The sequence below is a fragment of the Gastrolobium bilobum genome, unplaced genomic scaffold (assembly GCF_033153095.1).
Source record: "Gastrolobium bilobum isolate Gb01-03AN ecotype WA unplaced genomic scaffold, APGP_CSIRO_Gbil_v1 utg30383, whole genome shotgun sequence".
Taxonomy (NCBI): domain Eukaryota; kingdom Viridiplantae; phylum Streptophyta; class Magnoliopsida; order Fabales; family Fabaceae; genus Gastrolobium; species Gastrolobium bilobum.
Window position 1 is genome coordinate 133,576 of NW_026896919.1, and position 16,495 is coordinate 150,070.

General features: G+C 37.7%; 1 protein-coding gene across 1 annotated transcript; it reads right to left on the reverse strand.

Annotated features, from left to right (window-relative positions):
* Nucleotides 1-13,264: 13,264 nt before the first annotated feature.
* Nucleotides 13,265-16,187, reverse strand: LOC133302808 (actin-like). Its single transcript, XM_061502630.1, has 5 exons — nt 15,981-16,187; nt 15,446-15,518; nt 14,910-15,303; nt 14,036-14,649; nt 13,265-13,533 (listed from the first exon to the last, which is right to left on the reverse strand). The coding sequence occupies exons 2-5, from the start codon at nt 15,503-15,505 to the stop codon at nt 13,468-13,470; spliced, it is 1,134 nt and encodes a 377-aa protein (XP_061358614.1). The 5' UTR covers nt 15,506-15,518; nt 15,981-16,187; the 3' UTR covers nt 13,265-13,467.
* Between the last annotated feature and the right edge of the window lie 308 nt (nt 16,188-16,495).

Sequence of the window (16,495 nt, forward strand, 5' to 3'; positions counted from 1 at the left end):
TGAAAGACAAGTACCTGAATGCAAAGTTCGGTTAAATAAGAAAAATGATAGCTAATGGCAATAAGTGAAAGACTCATGTATCACATGTCAATTTTTTTTTTTGGTACATTGTCAGGAGGTATCCCATTCAACCTTCTCCGAGCACCATGCCCTCGGGGTACGGCCCGTTTGGGCTAGCCCCTCAATTTTTTTATACGTGCGATAAATGACAGATAATGTGCAATTTTTTACTCAATAAATTTTAGATTTGATTACAAAATTAGACACAATTAAATTAAGAGTAAATACATTTTTTAGTTCCTAAGAAAAATACGGTCTTCACTTTAGTCCTTTACAGAAAAATTTAGTTTCGAGATCCCTAACAAATTTAAAATAGACTCATTTAGTTGAAATCGTGGTACCTCATAAATTCAAAAAAGATCCATATTAGTCCCTCAAAAGGACTAAAATGGGTCCACTTTGAATTTCATAAGGGTCCACCGACTAATTTTTTTTTATAACGAACTAAAGTGGGGACTGTGTTTTTTGTTAGAGACCCAAAAAGATATTTACTCGTAAATTAGTTTTTATAATGTTTATATGCCAAGAAGCTCGCGAATTTTTTTTTACAATATTTGAAGATTTATTCAGAGAATTTTTTTCGCTCAAAATTAGATATTAAACACGCAAATTATTTTTGAGATAAGAAAACCGAATTGAAACCAGGTTGCATTTACCTTTTGACCTACAAAGTGCCCAAGGTAAAAATTTGCCCTTACGCAAATTTGATACTGAAATTAGTGTGACGGTAGTGCATTCTTACTAGGATACGTAGGCAGATCTTGGAGTCCTAAAAATTTGCACAAGATATGTCTACGTATCCTAGTAAAAATGTGTTAATGTCGCACTGAACTTCAATTCGATTGGTGCATTGAAAATTTGTTCCAAAAAGAGTTGACCAAGGAGCAATACCAGAACAGAAGTGGGCCAAGAAGCTCCAATTCTTATTTGATTGGGATGAGTAGAGGTGTAAATGGGCTAGGTTTTGGCTTTGATAGCTTAAGTCAATGTAAAATATTTAGAGCCTATTAGTCTAGGGGTGTGCAAAATAACCAAAAAATTGAACCGAACCGAACCGCCCTAAAATTACCAGTTTTTAAAAACCAGTTCATGAACCGAATCTGTTTTTAGAACCAGTTCAAGAACCGAACCATTTTGAACCGAACAGAACCGTTTCCGAACCGAACCATTTTCAAATCGAACCAAATTGATTTTTATAACTTTATTTTTTAAATTTTAATTTTTTTTTTCTATTCAAAAGAGGGTCGACCCGAACCGGTTCTGAATTGAACCGAACCATTTAAACCAATTCGGTTCGATTTTTCAAAAAATCTGGTTCGGTTCGACCTATGCACATCCCTATATTAGCCTATTAAAGACTTGATTTATAGGTCTGGCCTAACCTATTATAAAAACTAAAAAGCCTAACACAGTCAGTAAGACCTACCAAGTTGTAAACTAAAGTTTATAGGTCTAAACCAAACTGGAATATAAAATATAAAAGATCTCATTCACAGAGATCATGTAAAATAATATTTTCATGGGTAAAGTGTGTGTTATTTTAAAGGATGTAAAGTGTCATTTTAAGAGAGAGAAAGAGATAGATAAAGGAGGAGAGAAAGTTGACAAAAAAAATAAAGGTGTGGGTCCCACATCTTTGTGAGAATGAAAGAATATAAGTTGTGTCATTTAAAAGGATAAACATTTTTTTTCCTATTTTCATTAACACATGAATTAATATTCATAGAGATCACATGAAAATTTCACGCACGCACACACACACATACACACACATATATATACACACATATAATTTACACTTTCTTTACTAATTTTATTTAATATTATATTTTAAATTTAAAATAAATATTTTTTTTTTGTAAAAATAAAATCAATCATATTACCTTGAAAATTATTGCTACAAATCGTGATTTCAGAATATGTCTTTAAGTGAACAATATATAACGTAAATATATTATATTATTAAAATAATACTTCTTGTACTTCTAGCAAGTAAAAGGTTGTTGGGCTTCCTCCTTCAATGCTAAGTCCAAGCCCATTGAGGGGTTTTCTAAAAACCCTAAACCCTAAACCTTAGATTCCACCTCCTCTATATATTCATTAGTTGTGGGTGGAGGCTAGGTTAGAGAAGGAGATTTGAGAGAAAATTATTTGAGGATTTGTGAGCAAAACTTTAAGCTTTGTATTTGAGAGATCTCTATAGAGTTTGAGTGAAACATCTCTAGGGTAGTTTGATCATCACCATTGTTGGAGAGGTTGTGTTAACCACCACATTGGTGTATTTTGATTCTTTGTATCCATTATTTTCATAGTGGACGTTTGATATGGACTAGATCCCGTGGGTTTTTACTTCTTCAATAGAGAAGGTTTTCCCACATTAAAAACTGTTTGTGTTCTCTTTCTCTCTCTCCTTTGTTTTTGTTTTTTCGCTGCGCTGCTCGACCTAGTGAAGTTCAGGTCGAGGTAAGATTGACGAGTTCTGAGATCCAGGATCTTGTTGACTCATTTCCGCAAAAAGGCTGCTTAGCCGAGTTGAGGGAACCGAGTTCCTAACAGTGGTATCAGAGCCTGGGTTCGACCGGTTCTGAGGGAGACGAGATGGAGACCAGTGGTATAACCCATTATGGAGATATGTTCAAGATGACCGCAGACAATTTCACCTATTGGAGACCGATGTTGGAATATCATCTCTACTACAAAGATTTACATGAGCCCATTATCCTTGATGAGAGACCGACAAGCAAAACATATAAGGAGTGGGAGATCCTGAGTCGTAAGGTGTAATAGCCCGTTACGTACCGGTGATGTTATCATTACGTATGGTATTAAGCGCAGTTACAATCACAGTAATTGAGTTAATTAAATTACGGGTAAACTTTTTCTTTTATTAAATCCTTAACTTTAAACATTAACCATTTTCGTAATCAATTAAAAACAACACTGTAATCGTAAATGCAAAACTCGCGGAAGCGTAAAACTTATTTATTATGACCCCTTTAAGCAATACCATCACTTTAGGTTGTAAAATGACACCTTTTCAAAATTTGGCACAGTGGGAATCGATTCCTAACCTCAAGGAATCGATTCCCAGCAGCTACAATATCACACAGATGCTGAAATTTGACTCCCCTATTTTGAGGAATCGATTCCCTCCCAAAAGAAATCGATTCCTTGAAGCAGAGAACGCAGAATTAAGCCACTGTGATGTTGTGAATCGATTCCTTTCAAGAGGGAATCGATTCCTTAACTGTAGAATCACATTTTAACAGCTTTTAATGCACTATTTGGGTCATATAATCCACTCCTAACACCTTAATACCCATTATACATCTTACACAAGTACTAAAGTAGGCACTAGACCCTTCCATCATGCATATTCATTAATCAATGCATCATTTACAATAATTCACAATATCCTTTGCCATTTACACATCATATGGCTCATTTTACATCATAAGTTTCTAAATGCCTTTAAACATAATGTGTGGCCATGGACAAGTCTCATGCTCACCAAAATACCAATATACACAATAGGCATGAAATCTAAACCAAATACAAAAGACTTAGAATATAACCATGAACACCACAAAAGCATGGAAACCTCAACATGCAATAGATTCATGATCTAAGTCTAAAATGCTAAATGTAATGCTATGTGCATCAAATATGCTCCTCCAAAATGCCAACCTCACCCTATGCACATCATCCTCAACTCATCACTAAGCGGTCATCTTGCCCGAAGCTCCTTCATGCTCACTATAGCCTGAAATGATGTCCTCAAACGCGGGGTGAGATATACAAATATATCTCAGTAAACCAAGGGTACTAGAGGATCACTCCACCCCATGGCTCACTCAATGTGCAACAAAAAACATCATGTAAAATACATAACATACAAAATCACAACAACTGGGCACAAATCCAAGAACATCCACATAAGGATTCTGTTCAAGGACCCCATCATATAACTCCCGGTAAGCTTCCTGGTGCCTCTCCCATGGATGAGACGACCCCATGGCAAAACCCAACTAGAACTTCTCATGAGCCCTATCCAGCGGAAGTCCCACATTTGGATCATCCTGGTACCGCTCCCAGAGTCGGCCCCATGGCAAAACCCGACCGGAATCCCCAAAGGATATCTCCAGCGAAAGTCCAAACCAACACACATCTACTGGTCAGAGATCACAAAATTTAACACACAACATGCTCCAAGCATGTCACACAATCAAGCAATAATGCATGGACATACATATTCACACAATGACAAAAGTACAAAATTCAACCACAACCTTCCACTAGGTGTGGTGGAGCACACAAGGGACTAAACCCAAGTTTCAAAGGTTTACCTCAATCCAAGAGCAATGCTCCACACGTAAGCTCCAAGCTTAGTCTGTTTCTATCACGTCCATGAGAGGCAACCTATATGATCAAGACAATGACCATCAAACATATGCAAACAATTCATCATTTTACAAAATTTAAAACCAATTTATAGCCACTTAGGCCTAATGGCCCTTTCCCATTTGATTTAATTATCTTACTACTTGACTCATCAAAGTAATTCACCAACCCATCAATTATACACTAAATCATCATCCATTGCCTAAACCATATTTTCAGATCATTTTTCCTCCCAAACACCTATGGTTCGAAATCTTCAAGGAATCCCCCCACAAGGTTTTCAATCCAATTCAACACTTACACATGTCATAAAATCCTATTATTAACCTATACCAATGGTCCATAATTCAATGGTTTAATTATATCACATACCAATTTTATAAAGTCTTGAAAACTCATCACAAAATTTCCTAAGTTAAAATTCTCACATCACCATAAATTTTATTGCATCAATCATCATCATTTATCATTCTAAGCATTTAATTCCAAAGGAGACATACCATTTAATGCTCCTAACTATCACAACTCAACTTATAACTTCAAAACCCTCATCAATATTATGATCTCATTGAAAACAAAGTAAGAGAGAGAAATCTTACCACCAATAGCTTCCTAGGACCCGGAGGAATGATCTCCAAGCAATGAATCAACCCAAAAGTCACCAAAAATTCCCCAAAATCTCCAAAATTTTGTGGCTATTTTAGGGCATTATCTCCCTCCACAATGCTCCCCACAAGATGCACTCTACATGGAAGTCACTCACAAGAGTGTGGGGAACAACTTTGTAGTTGAGAGTTTTTCCTAAAAGTGGCTAAAAATCAAGGTTGTAGAGAAAAAGGCTCTCTTTCCCTTAAATGGAGGAAGGTCACGATGGAGAAGAAGAGAGTAGGAGAGAGAAGATCGGATTTTCAAATGAAATGGGTTCACTTAAGTCACTTAAACCATAGGTGGGTCCCACATGCGAATTTACTTTAATGAATCACCTAATTTAAACCACAAATTCATAACCTACGTATTTTTTCGTTCGTGTCATATTTTTGTTTCCTAAAAACATTAATAAAAATTTTACGCTTATCGGTACAATTATACCGCAACATTTTACACCTAGAAAATCATTATTCATCAAAATTTTCGAAACTTGCCTATCCACTCGATTTTTCGTTCTGAATCCATTTTCGACCTTATTTTTACCATTTGAAACATTCTACTCAATTTTTCATGCCTAGGGATATGTGTTTGGTAAATTACCATTTTGCCCTTTTTACATATTTCGGCCCTAATTTCAGGATTTTCACTAATCCTACCCTCTTAATCAACATTATCACATATAAATATATATTTAGAAATACGAGGTGTTATATAAGGCGGTAGCTACAATCAGGAAATACATTGACAAAAGCCTTTTTGAGCACGTGTTCGAGTTCACAAACGCGTACGAGTTGTGGATGAAGCTGGAGTCCATGATTCAGAAGAAGACTCCCAGGAACAAAGCACACTTGATTCGCCGACTTGTAAAGCTGGAATACAAGGACGACATGAGCATGATTGAACACCTCAACACCTACAAAGGTATTGTTAATCAGCTGACTGAAGCCGAGATGAAAATCGATGACGAGATGCAGGCTTTGCTGCTGCTGAGCTCACTGCCAGAAAGCTGGGATACTCTGGTGGTGACTTTGAGTAATTCGGCTCCAGAAGAAAAATTAAAAATGGATGTCGTAACCGATAGTCTCCTGAACGAAGAAGCCAGGAGAAGAGAACGAGATGTTTCTAGAATGTCTGAGGCCAACGTTGCAGACAACAGAGGAAAATCTGACTCCCGGGGTAGAAGCAAAAGCTGGGGTAGATATCCTGATAGACGAGGAAAGTCCAGAGGCCGGTCAAAGCTGAAATATGAGTTGAAGTACTTCTATTGTGGGAAGACATGACATAAAAAGCCAGACTGTTGGACTTTGCAGAATGACGAGAAGAATGACTCATTGAAGCCGAATCAGACTATTCCCAAGAAGAGGGAAGACAAGAGCATCACTGCTGTGGTTGCCAACTCGGATGTCAAGATATTCCTCCTTGGTGAGGATAATTATTTGAATGTTGCATATGATGACTGCACCTGGATTATTGACTCTGGTGCCTCCTTCTACGTTACTCCATACAAAGGTTTTTTCTCGTCTTACCGAGGTGGTGATTTTGGAGTCGTGAAGATGGGAAATCAAGTGACCAGCAAGATTGTTGGTGTCGGTGATGTGACCCTGACCACAGATGTTAGGTGCCGACTTGTGTTGAAGGATGTGAGGCATGTAACTGAAATGCGTTTGAATCTAATCTCGGTAGGCAAGCTTGACGATGCCGGGTTAGTGAACTACTTCGGTAGTGTAGTGTTAGAAGGAAGCTGGCCAAGGGAAACTTGGTTGTTGCCTGAGGTAAGAAGGAAGGGTCCTTGTACGTGATGCAAGGAAAGGTCAAGGGCGGTGAAGCCAATTCTGTCCGAGATGGACCTAGCTTGGAGATATGGCATAAACGCCTTGGCCATATAAGTGTGAAAGGGCACCAAATCCTGAACAAGAAAGGATTACTGACCGGGTTGAAAGGCCAAGTGTTGGAGAGTTGCACGCACTGCCTAGCTGGAAAGCAGCGCAATGTTTCTTTCGTGAAACCGGATCAACCAAGACGACGTAGGTATATTCTTGACCTCGTCCATACTAATGTCTGCTCCATGTCGGAGAGAAACCTTGGAGGAGCTTAGTATTTTTTTTCATTTATTGATGACCATTCCCACAAAATGTGGGTATATTTGTTGAAGTCTAAAGACCAGGTACTCCAATCCTTTAAAGAATTCCATGCTATGGTTGAAAGGAAGAATGGAAAGAAATTGAAGGTGGTCCTATCTGACAATGGTGGTGAGTATTGCGGCCCTTTTGATGCATATTGCAGAGCTGTTGGGATTTGACTTGAGAAGACGCCCCCCAAGACACCTCAGTTGAATGGACTTGCTGAGCGGATGAACAAGACTATTGAAGAAAAGGTACGAAGCATGCTATCCAATGCCGGGTTGCCAGAATCATTTTGGGGAGAAGCCGTCAGAATTGTTGTTGATTTAATCAACCTCTCACCATCTCAGCCACTTGAAGGAGAAATTCTAGAAGAAGTCTGGACAGGTGGGAAAACGGCCTATGATCAATTGAAAGTGTTTAGATTTCGAGCTTTCATGCATATTCCTAAAGATGAAAGGGCAAAACTTGATGCGAAGACTAAAGAATGCATTTATCTTGGTTCGCCGAGATGTGAGTTCGGGTTTCGCCTTTGGGATCCAATTAATAAGAAGATAGTGTGAAGCCGAGATGTGATCTTTCATGAAGATGAGAATATTCTTGACATCTCGAAGCCCAAAGTCTGGGTTACTGTCAGACGTGAAGAACTCAACCCTCTTGTTCGAGCTGAACCAGGGGGAGAAAATCAAGAGAATGAAGAAATTGATGACTAGCAACAAGCTGATGATGAAGTCCGAGTTGATAATGAGATCCGGGGTAAGAATGATGAACCGGGTTCTCAAGCTAAAGAACAGCCGAGATATCCAACCTGAGAAAGAAGACCCTCTACAAGATACCCATATGATGAATAAGCTGTTGTTGCTGAAGACGGTGAGCCTCAGAGTTATAATGAGGCTGTGACGAGCTCAGAGAAAGAAGAATAGGAAAAGCCAATGCAAGATGAGATGAAGTCTCTGCACGAGAATCAGACTTATGAGCTGACCGAGTTGCCTGAAGGAAGATGAGTTCTGAAAAATAAATAGGTCTACAAGATTAAGACGAGCTATAATCAAAAGAAAGAAGTAGACTTTGAGGAGATTTTTTCTCCTGCGGTGAAAATGACCTCGATCTGAACCGTGTTAGCCATGGCGGCTTCAATGGACCTTGGTCTGAACCGTGTTAGCCATGGCGGCTTCGATGGACCTCGAGGTAGAACAAATGGATGTGAAGGCGACATTTCTTCATGGTGACTTAGAAGAAGAAATATATATGGAGCAACCTGAGGGGTTCCGTGCTCCAGACCAAGAAGACTTGGTATGTCGATTGAAGAAGAGCCTCTATGGCTTGAAGTGGTACAAGAAGAGCCTCGGCAGTGGTACAAGCAGTTTGAATCATTCATGACTGATCACAAGTTTGAGAAGACAGAAGCTGACCACTGCATATTTGTGAAGAGGTATGAGGCCGAAGATTTTTTGATTTTGTTGTTATATGTTGACGACATGCTTATTATAGGGAAAGACAAATCGAAGATAACCGCTCTCAAGAAGGCGTTGAGCTCGTCCTTCGCAATGAAGGACCTCGGCCTTACAAAACAGATTCTCAGAATCAAGATTATCCGAGATAGACAAAAGAAGCTACTGTGGCTGAGTTAAGACAAGTATATTGAGAAGATTTTGAAGAGATTCAGCATGGACAAAGCCAAAACAGTGAGCACCCCCTAGCCGAACACATAAAGTTGAACCAGAAGCAATGTCCGAGATCTGATGAAGACAAAGATGAGATGCTGAAGATCCCATACCAATCCACCGTCGGAAGCTTGATGTATGCAATGGTTTGCACTAGACCCGACTTGGCGTATGCTGTTGGAATGGTAAGTCGATATCTGTCAAACCCCGGCAAAGAGAACTGGTAATCAGTGAAGTGGATCTTCAAGTACCTCTGAGGTACGACCAACTTATGCCTCCAATTTGGAGAAGGCAAAGCCGAGTTGCAAGTCTACTCGGATGCTGATTTAGGGGGAGATTCCGACTCGAGGAAGTCGACGATGGGATACATGATGAGATTTGTTGGAGGAGCTGTCTCATGGAAATCAAGATTTCAGAAGTGTGTTGCACTATCGACAACCGAGGGGGAGTACATTTCCGCTACTGAGGCAAGCAAAGAGATGTTGTGGATGAAGAAGTTCCTCATGGAACTCGGCCATGATCAAGACAAGTACGAGCTGGGTTGTGACAATCAAAGCGCAATACATCTTGCGAAGAATTCGACCTATCACTCCCGCACTAAGCATATTGATGTGAGGTATCACTGGATTCGGGATGTGGTGAAAGGTGGAGAGCTCAAACTCGTCAAGGTGCACACTGACCAAAATTGGTTCGACATGATGATAATGCCAGTTCCAACAAGAAAATTTGAAGACTGTTGTGAAGGAGCTGGGTTGATATTGAAGCCGACGCATTGAAGTCGAAGGGGGAGATTTGTTGGGCTTCCTCCTTCAATGCTAAGCCCAAGCATATTGAGGGGTTTCCTAAAAACCCTAAACCTTAAATTCTAGATTCCACCTCCTCTATATATTCATCAGTTGTGGGTGGAGGCTAGGTTAGAGAAAGAGATTTGAGAGATTTGTGAGCAAAACTTTAAGCTTTGTATTTGAGAGATCTCTAGAGAGAGTTTGAGTGAAACATCTCTAGGGTAGTTTGATCTCACCATTGTTGGAGAGGTTATGTTAACCACCACATTGGTGTATTTTGATTCTTTGTATCCATTATTTTCATAGTGGACGTTTGATCTGGACTAGGTCCCGTAGGTTTTTACTTCTTCATTGGAGAAAGTTTTCCCACTTTAAAAACTGTTTGTGTTCTCTTTCTCTCTCTCTCCTTTGTTTTTTTCCCCCTACGCTGCCCGACCTGGTGAAGTTCAAGTCGAGGTAAGATTGCCGGGATCCGAGATCCATGATCTTGTTGACTGACTTACACAAAAAGGTTGCTTAGCCGAGTTGAGGGAACCGAGTTCCCAACAAAAGGTGGGGTCCACTTGGAAAGCAAGAAGAAAATGATGCTATAAAGCTTGACTGGACGCGGGAATTAGCATCTTTTGTCACTTTTATTTTTCAACTTTGGAATCACTTTTTGGATAATTGTATGAGAGTGAAAAACACTGCTGCATTCTCTTTTGCAAGTAGCTTTGTAATTCGAACATTTTTCTCTGTAGATTGTCTCTATAGTTCTTTTTCGTTCAGCTTATCTACTTTAGAGTTGAAGCTTTCTTAGATCGGACTTTAGAGTTATGAAGAATGCACTTCAGATTTAGAAATTCTCCTCCTTCTATTCATCTTTTAGTTTTGGATCTCAGATCTCTGTTTATTTTTCATTAGTGTTCTAAATTTAGTTTCAAATTGTTGTGAACATTTGGTAAGATCTATATAGAAAACATGAATGTATATCTGAATATTAATCTCAAAAATATGGAAAGCTAAACTACTTTTTCAGATCTGGAATCTATGAAAATTACCTTTAAGTTGTAATTAAGCTTTGTTGCAGAACTTAAGTTGATTTATCTAAGATGAACCAATTTAAACTCACTTAGATTTGGCCAATTTAATTGGTTAATTAGGTTTAATTATTGGAAAATAGTAAATCAGATCAATCCTAGACATTACTCAGTTAGTTTAGGAATAATTAGCTGTATAGAGCATAGATCCGGGACGTTCATGACATTTAGGAGTGACTTTGGGAGTAGGAATACCTCAGATCATAATTGAACTCAGTTTATGATGCTGGAAGGTGCAAAACCGCTGTAGCAGATTAGTTAATCAATGAAGGTTCTATAGCAGGTTTTGGAAAATAAGAGAAAAACAAGGTAATTGGATTAGCTTTCAGATCTGAAGTCTTTAATCAGTAATTACAAGTTTTAAAAAATCAGTTGCCTAGTTTTTTAGCTTAATTGCTTGTACTTTCATTTTACGTCATGCTATTTCAATTGATTTTTAGAAAATTAATCAAGTGTATAATTGTATAAATCCTCGAGGAAACGATTTTTTAAACTCACATATTATATTACTTGCTGATTGTGTATTGCACGTAAGGTAGTTCTCTTTCTTCACTTTTCATATTCATATATTGGAGATTTACAAATCTGAGGACTGATACTGCATTGGTGATGTTGAGTGTTCTAACCTGTGCACACTAAGAGTGGAGTGCAAACACTAATCATGAGAGGTATTCATTGGTAGGAATCTATAGTATTCTAAGCTAGGACCTGCGTTGCATTTAACTGACATGATACATTGATGGTTTGTTTAATTTGAATTTGGTTATCTTGGATTAGAAGTTGAATAAGGAAAGAGCTGATTTCATTGATAATATGCATACGATGGCTGCACTATTCTGATGGGTTGTAGGATACTTGAATTTGGTGAGATTAAGATTTAGGCTTGTTTATTGATGGCTGAAAAAGAGGGGTTGACATTTGCTTGTAAATATTCATTGGTTGAACTGAAACTCTGACCGTGCATACTTGCACGTAAGGTAAATCTCTACCTTCACTAGGTTTTGGCAAAAATGAGTTAACCCATTGGGTTGGCTCGTAACCCGACTAAAATGGGTCGTGTTGGGTTAGGGAAAATGAGTTAGTAACTCGAGTCAGCCCGACTCGTTTCAGTTCGAAAAAAACCGAGTCAACCCACGGGTCAAACGGATTGGCTCGCGGGTTATGGTTTTTTTTTTTTTTTAATATAAAAGTATAAAAATTAATGAAGGTAAAGTGAAAAACTAAAATCTAAAATCCCAATTCCAAAGACCCAAACGAAAATACCCTGCAGCTGCCAATAGTCCAAAACCATGCATTAAGGACCTTTTTTATAGCATGTATGACAGTGTAAATGTGGTGCCAACTGCCAATAATTCCAAGTCCAAATGCAAAAGGAATTTTCTATGATTTATCTGTATAATGCCTTTGTATTGAATGAAATAATAATTTAGGAAAAAAATTTAAAAGTTATAGCATCAATGAAACTTTGAGGCATTTTGGATTTTTTTTATTAGGGAGGATGTTCTTCACATGAGGCAAACTTCATGTTTGTAGGAATCATAATCAGAAGCTTTGGTCTCATTTGAGCTTTTATTCTTTCTGTATTCTTGAATCATGCCATCATCTAATCTTTGTGAGACCTCTTTCGTTATTGGCGATGCCATCATCTAATTTTTTATTCATTTTTTTTAAAATTTATAGATTTTAATAACAAAATTAGACACAATTAAATTAATTTTTATTAAGTTTATATGCCAAGAAACTCGCCAATTAATTTTTTTTACAATATTTAAAGATTTATTCATAGAATTATTTTCGCTTAAAATTAGATATTGAACACGCAAATTACTTTTGGGATAAGAAAACCGAATTGAAACTGCCCTTACCTTTTGACCTACAAAGTGCCCAAGGTAAATGCAATGACGACCTTGGCCCCAATCACAGACAGTCTAAAACCGAGGTCAATGCAATGAGGTGGGTCCCACAATGTTTTATGTAGAGACATAATTAAATGAGTCTCACAATTGAAAAAAAAAAAGAAAAAAAGAAAAGAAACGATGACTCGGATTTCGATGAGTGCGTAACACGATAACATAAGAAAAACATTTCCATAAATTATTTGAAGTCTTGTACCAAAAAAAAAATAATAATTTATTTGAAGTCTTTGCTGTGTAAACCTTCAACTTTTAAGTATTTAAAATGTTCCAACACTTTGAATACACAGCAAAAACATGTATACGTTAAATATTCAAAATCTCACCTCAGCAGCCAAAAAAAAAATATATATTTAAACATTTTGAAAACTCAGATTATGTAACAATTGCACCATTCACAAATCCTAACTCAGTAACCTATTGGGCAAGAGGCTCAATTCAATATGATTAAATCCAAGAACAGGTTAGGTTTAATTAACTTGGAAAGCATATATGTTTATTTCTTCTTTTTTGGTATGAAATTATATGATCCGACTCCAGTTTAATTAGAAGAAAATGATTATGAGAAAGCAAGTAGTAACAAATTGAAATGGCTTCGATTTATCGTTAAAGATCAACTGTTCAACAATTGCCAATGCTAAAACAAAACAAATGAAAGAATTAACTCTGCCATCAAACTCCACTTTCACTGTTCTAACAACACATAAATATTTCTTTAAAAAAATCATCAATCGTTGCAAGGTGCTATTGTATTGCCAAACGAGGACACCTACCTCCACCAAGCCATTCTGCAGCATTTAAAAGCATTTCCTGTGTACAATTGAAGGACCAGACTCATCATACTCTGCCTTCGCAATCCACATCTGCATTAACAAAAGTAAGTGTCTTATCATTAGTATCCCTAATAAATCGATAAAAGCTAAAAGTTGTTTTCTGATTACATAAAATTTTTAGCTTAAAAGTTACTTAAAAATACATGTTTCAAGAAAAATATCTCTCTTTATCTCTATGGCTCTTCAATTCCAAAAAAGCACACAATTCAAAAAAAGTTGATAAGAGCTTAAAATAAAAAAAAAAACTCCTTCTAGGAACTTTTGGTTGTTGACTTTTTTCTTTATTGTATAAAAAAGAGTTTTTCATTATAAGAGTTTTTTTCAAAACCTGTTTGATGTATCTTCTGTTTATAAAGAGAAAAGAAACTAAAAATTAGAGGATCCAAACAGACACTAAGGTGTGCACAAATGCGAGTGGATCCAAAAATAAGTGTCTATCCCTAATAAAGTGCATGGGGGCATCACCAATATGGATTTATTAGTTCTGCAACACAAATTACTTCAGTCATTAGAATCACTACAGCACATTTACCTGTTGGAAAGTGCTGAGAGAAGCCAAGATAGAGCCACCAATCCAGACACTGTACTTTCTCTCAGGTGGAGCAACCACCTTGATCTTCATGCTGCTTGGGGCCAAAGCAGTGATTTCCTTGCTCATTCTGTCAGCAATACCAGGGAACATGGTAGAACCACCACTGAGGACTATGTTTCCATACAAGTCCTTTCTGATATCAACATCACACTTCATAATTGAATTGTATGTGGTCTCATGAATACCAACAGCTTCCATTCCAATCATGGATGGCTGGAAGAGGACTTCAGGACAACGGAAACGCTCAGCACCAATGGTGATGACTTGTCCATCAGGTAGCTCATAGCTCTTCTCAACGGCAGAGCTAGTTTTTGCAGTTTCAAGCTCTTGCTCATAATCAAGGGCAATATAAGCCAGCTTTTCCTTAACATCCCTTACAATTTCGCGCTCGGCTGTGGTAGTGAAGGAATAACCACGCTCAGTAAGGATTTTCATCAAGGCATCAGTGAGGTCACGCCCAGCTAAGTCAAGACGGAGAATGGCATGTGGGAGGGCATACCCCTCATAAATGGGTACAGTGTGGCTGACACCATCTCCAGAGTCCAAAACAATACCTGCACAAATTAATTTAACAAGCATAACGAAAACCAGCCAAGTTAGACAACCTCAAACTGATCAGATAAAATTGCCAGAGACAAAACCGAAGTTTTTTAATTTTGAACTTAGCTAGACTTCACTTTCCATATCTATTCCATATTTCCATTAGTAAACTGAACCTTTTAGAGCATTGGTTGTTTTTAATAGCCAGCAAAACATTCTTAGAATGTAGACTAAATGCAAGATAATATTTTTCTTAAACAAGAAAATGACTAACCAGTTGTACGACCGCTGGCATATAGGGATAGAACAGCCTGAATGGCAACATACATAGCAGGTGTATTGAAGGTCTCAAACATAATTTGTGTCATTTTCTCACGATTAGCCTTTGGGTTGAGGGGTGCTTCAGTGAGCAGAACTGGGTGCTCCTCTGGGGCCACACGGAGTTCATTGTAGAAGGTGTGATGCCAGATCTTCTCCATGTCATCCCAATTACTCACAATACCATGTTCAATGGGATATTTCAAAGTTAATATACCACGCTTGGACTGAGCTTCATCACCAACATATGCATCTTTTTGGCCCATGCCAACCATCACACCAGTGTGACGTGGACGACCAACAATGCTAGGAAACACAGCCCTTGGAGCATCATCTCCAGCAAATCCAGCCTAAAAGTTGCAAATTGCAATGCAGTAGAAATTGAAAGGCACCATGCACATGTATGAGACAAACAGCAAGCAGAAGATAATTTACTAGCCAATGACTTTTGCAAGCAAAAATTTTGGAAATAAAATCATCCTTGTATTTTACCTTAACCATTCCTGTCCCATTATCACAGACAAGTGGCTGAATATCCTCAGTGTCTGCCATTGTATTTCAAAAGCTGCACAAAGCATAACATTTCCACTCAGAACATTGTTTGACATGAGCAGGTGTAAAGAAAAAACAACTTTAATATATATATATATATATATATATATATATATATACAATGCTTGGAGTCTTGGACATTCTAAATCAACCACATATTGATCATACCCACAACTCAAAACGCTTGCTGGAATAATGCCTTGTTTTTTCTTACTTAATTCTACCACAATGTGAGAAGAATCAAATTCGTGACCTCTTGATCATTTTCAACACAAAAAATCTTAAGGTATTATTAGGTAAGAATATATTAATGATTTTGTATGTTTTGTATTTCTCAAACACAAACTAAAGATGTCTAAATACAATGTTTGGCACAAGGCATTCACAACATCATTATCTAAAACTCTTCAAACATATGTTTTTACAAATACGGTATACGTATTGATCCATACGAGACAAAGAGAAGTTAACAAACCCGAAATGGCGCGTCAAGGAGAGGATTGATTTTCCGATCTCAGCTGGTTCAAAGCAAAAAAATTATAGAGGAGAGAACAACGCCCAAATGAAAACTCAAATTTCAATGTGTTTCGGTTTTTTAAATGAAGCCCATCACGTCCACGACATCCCCTCAACAACGTCCAATTCTATGAACGACATTCATGTTGTTCGTCACGCGTGTCCTTTCGATATGTGGCTCCGCAGACACACCCTGTCGTGCGCTGAAACGTCGAATCTGCTCCACTGCTTTTTATAGTTTGGCCCATTTTCAGCACTACCACTACTTCTTCTTCTTCTTTCTCAATTTTGGGCCTATCTTTTCCTTTTCGACCCACTAGATTACGCTTATCGCAAATTGATTTGGGTCCATAATGGGCTCGTTTAAATGATTTTTTATCAACATTTTTTAGATAATAAATTTAAATTATGGGAAATAATTTTCTCATTTTTACATGAGAGAATTATTTTCCCCAACTGACCCAATAAATAAGT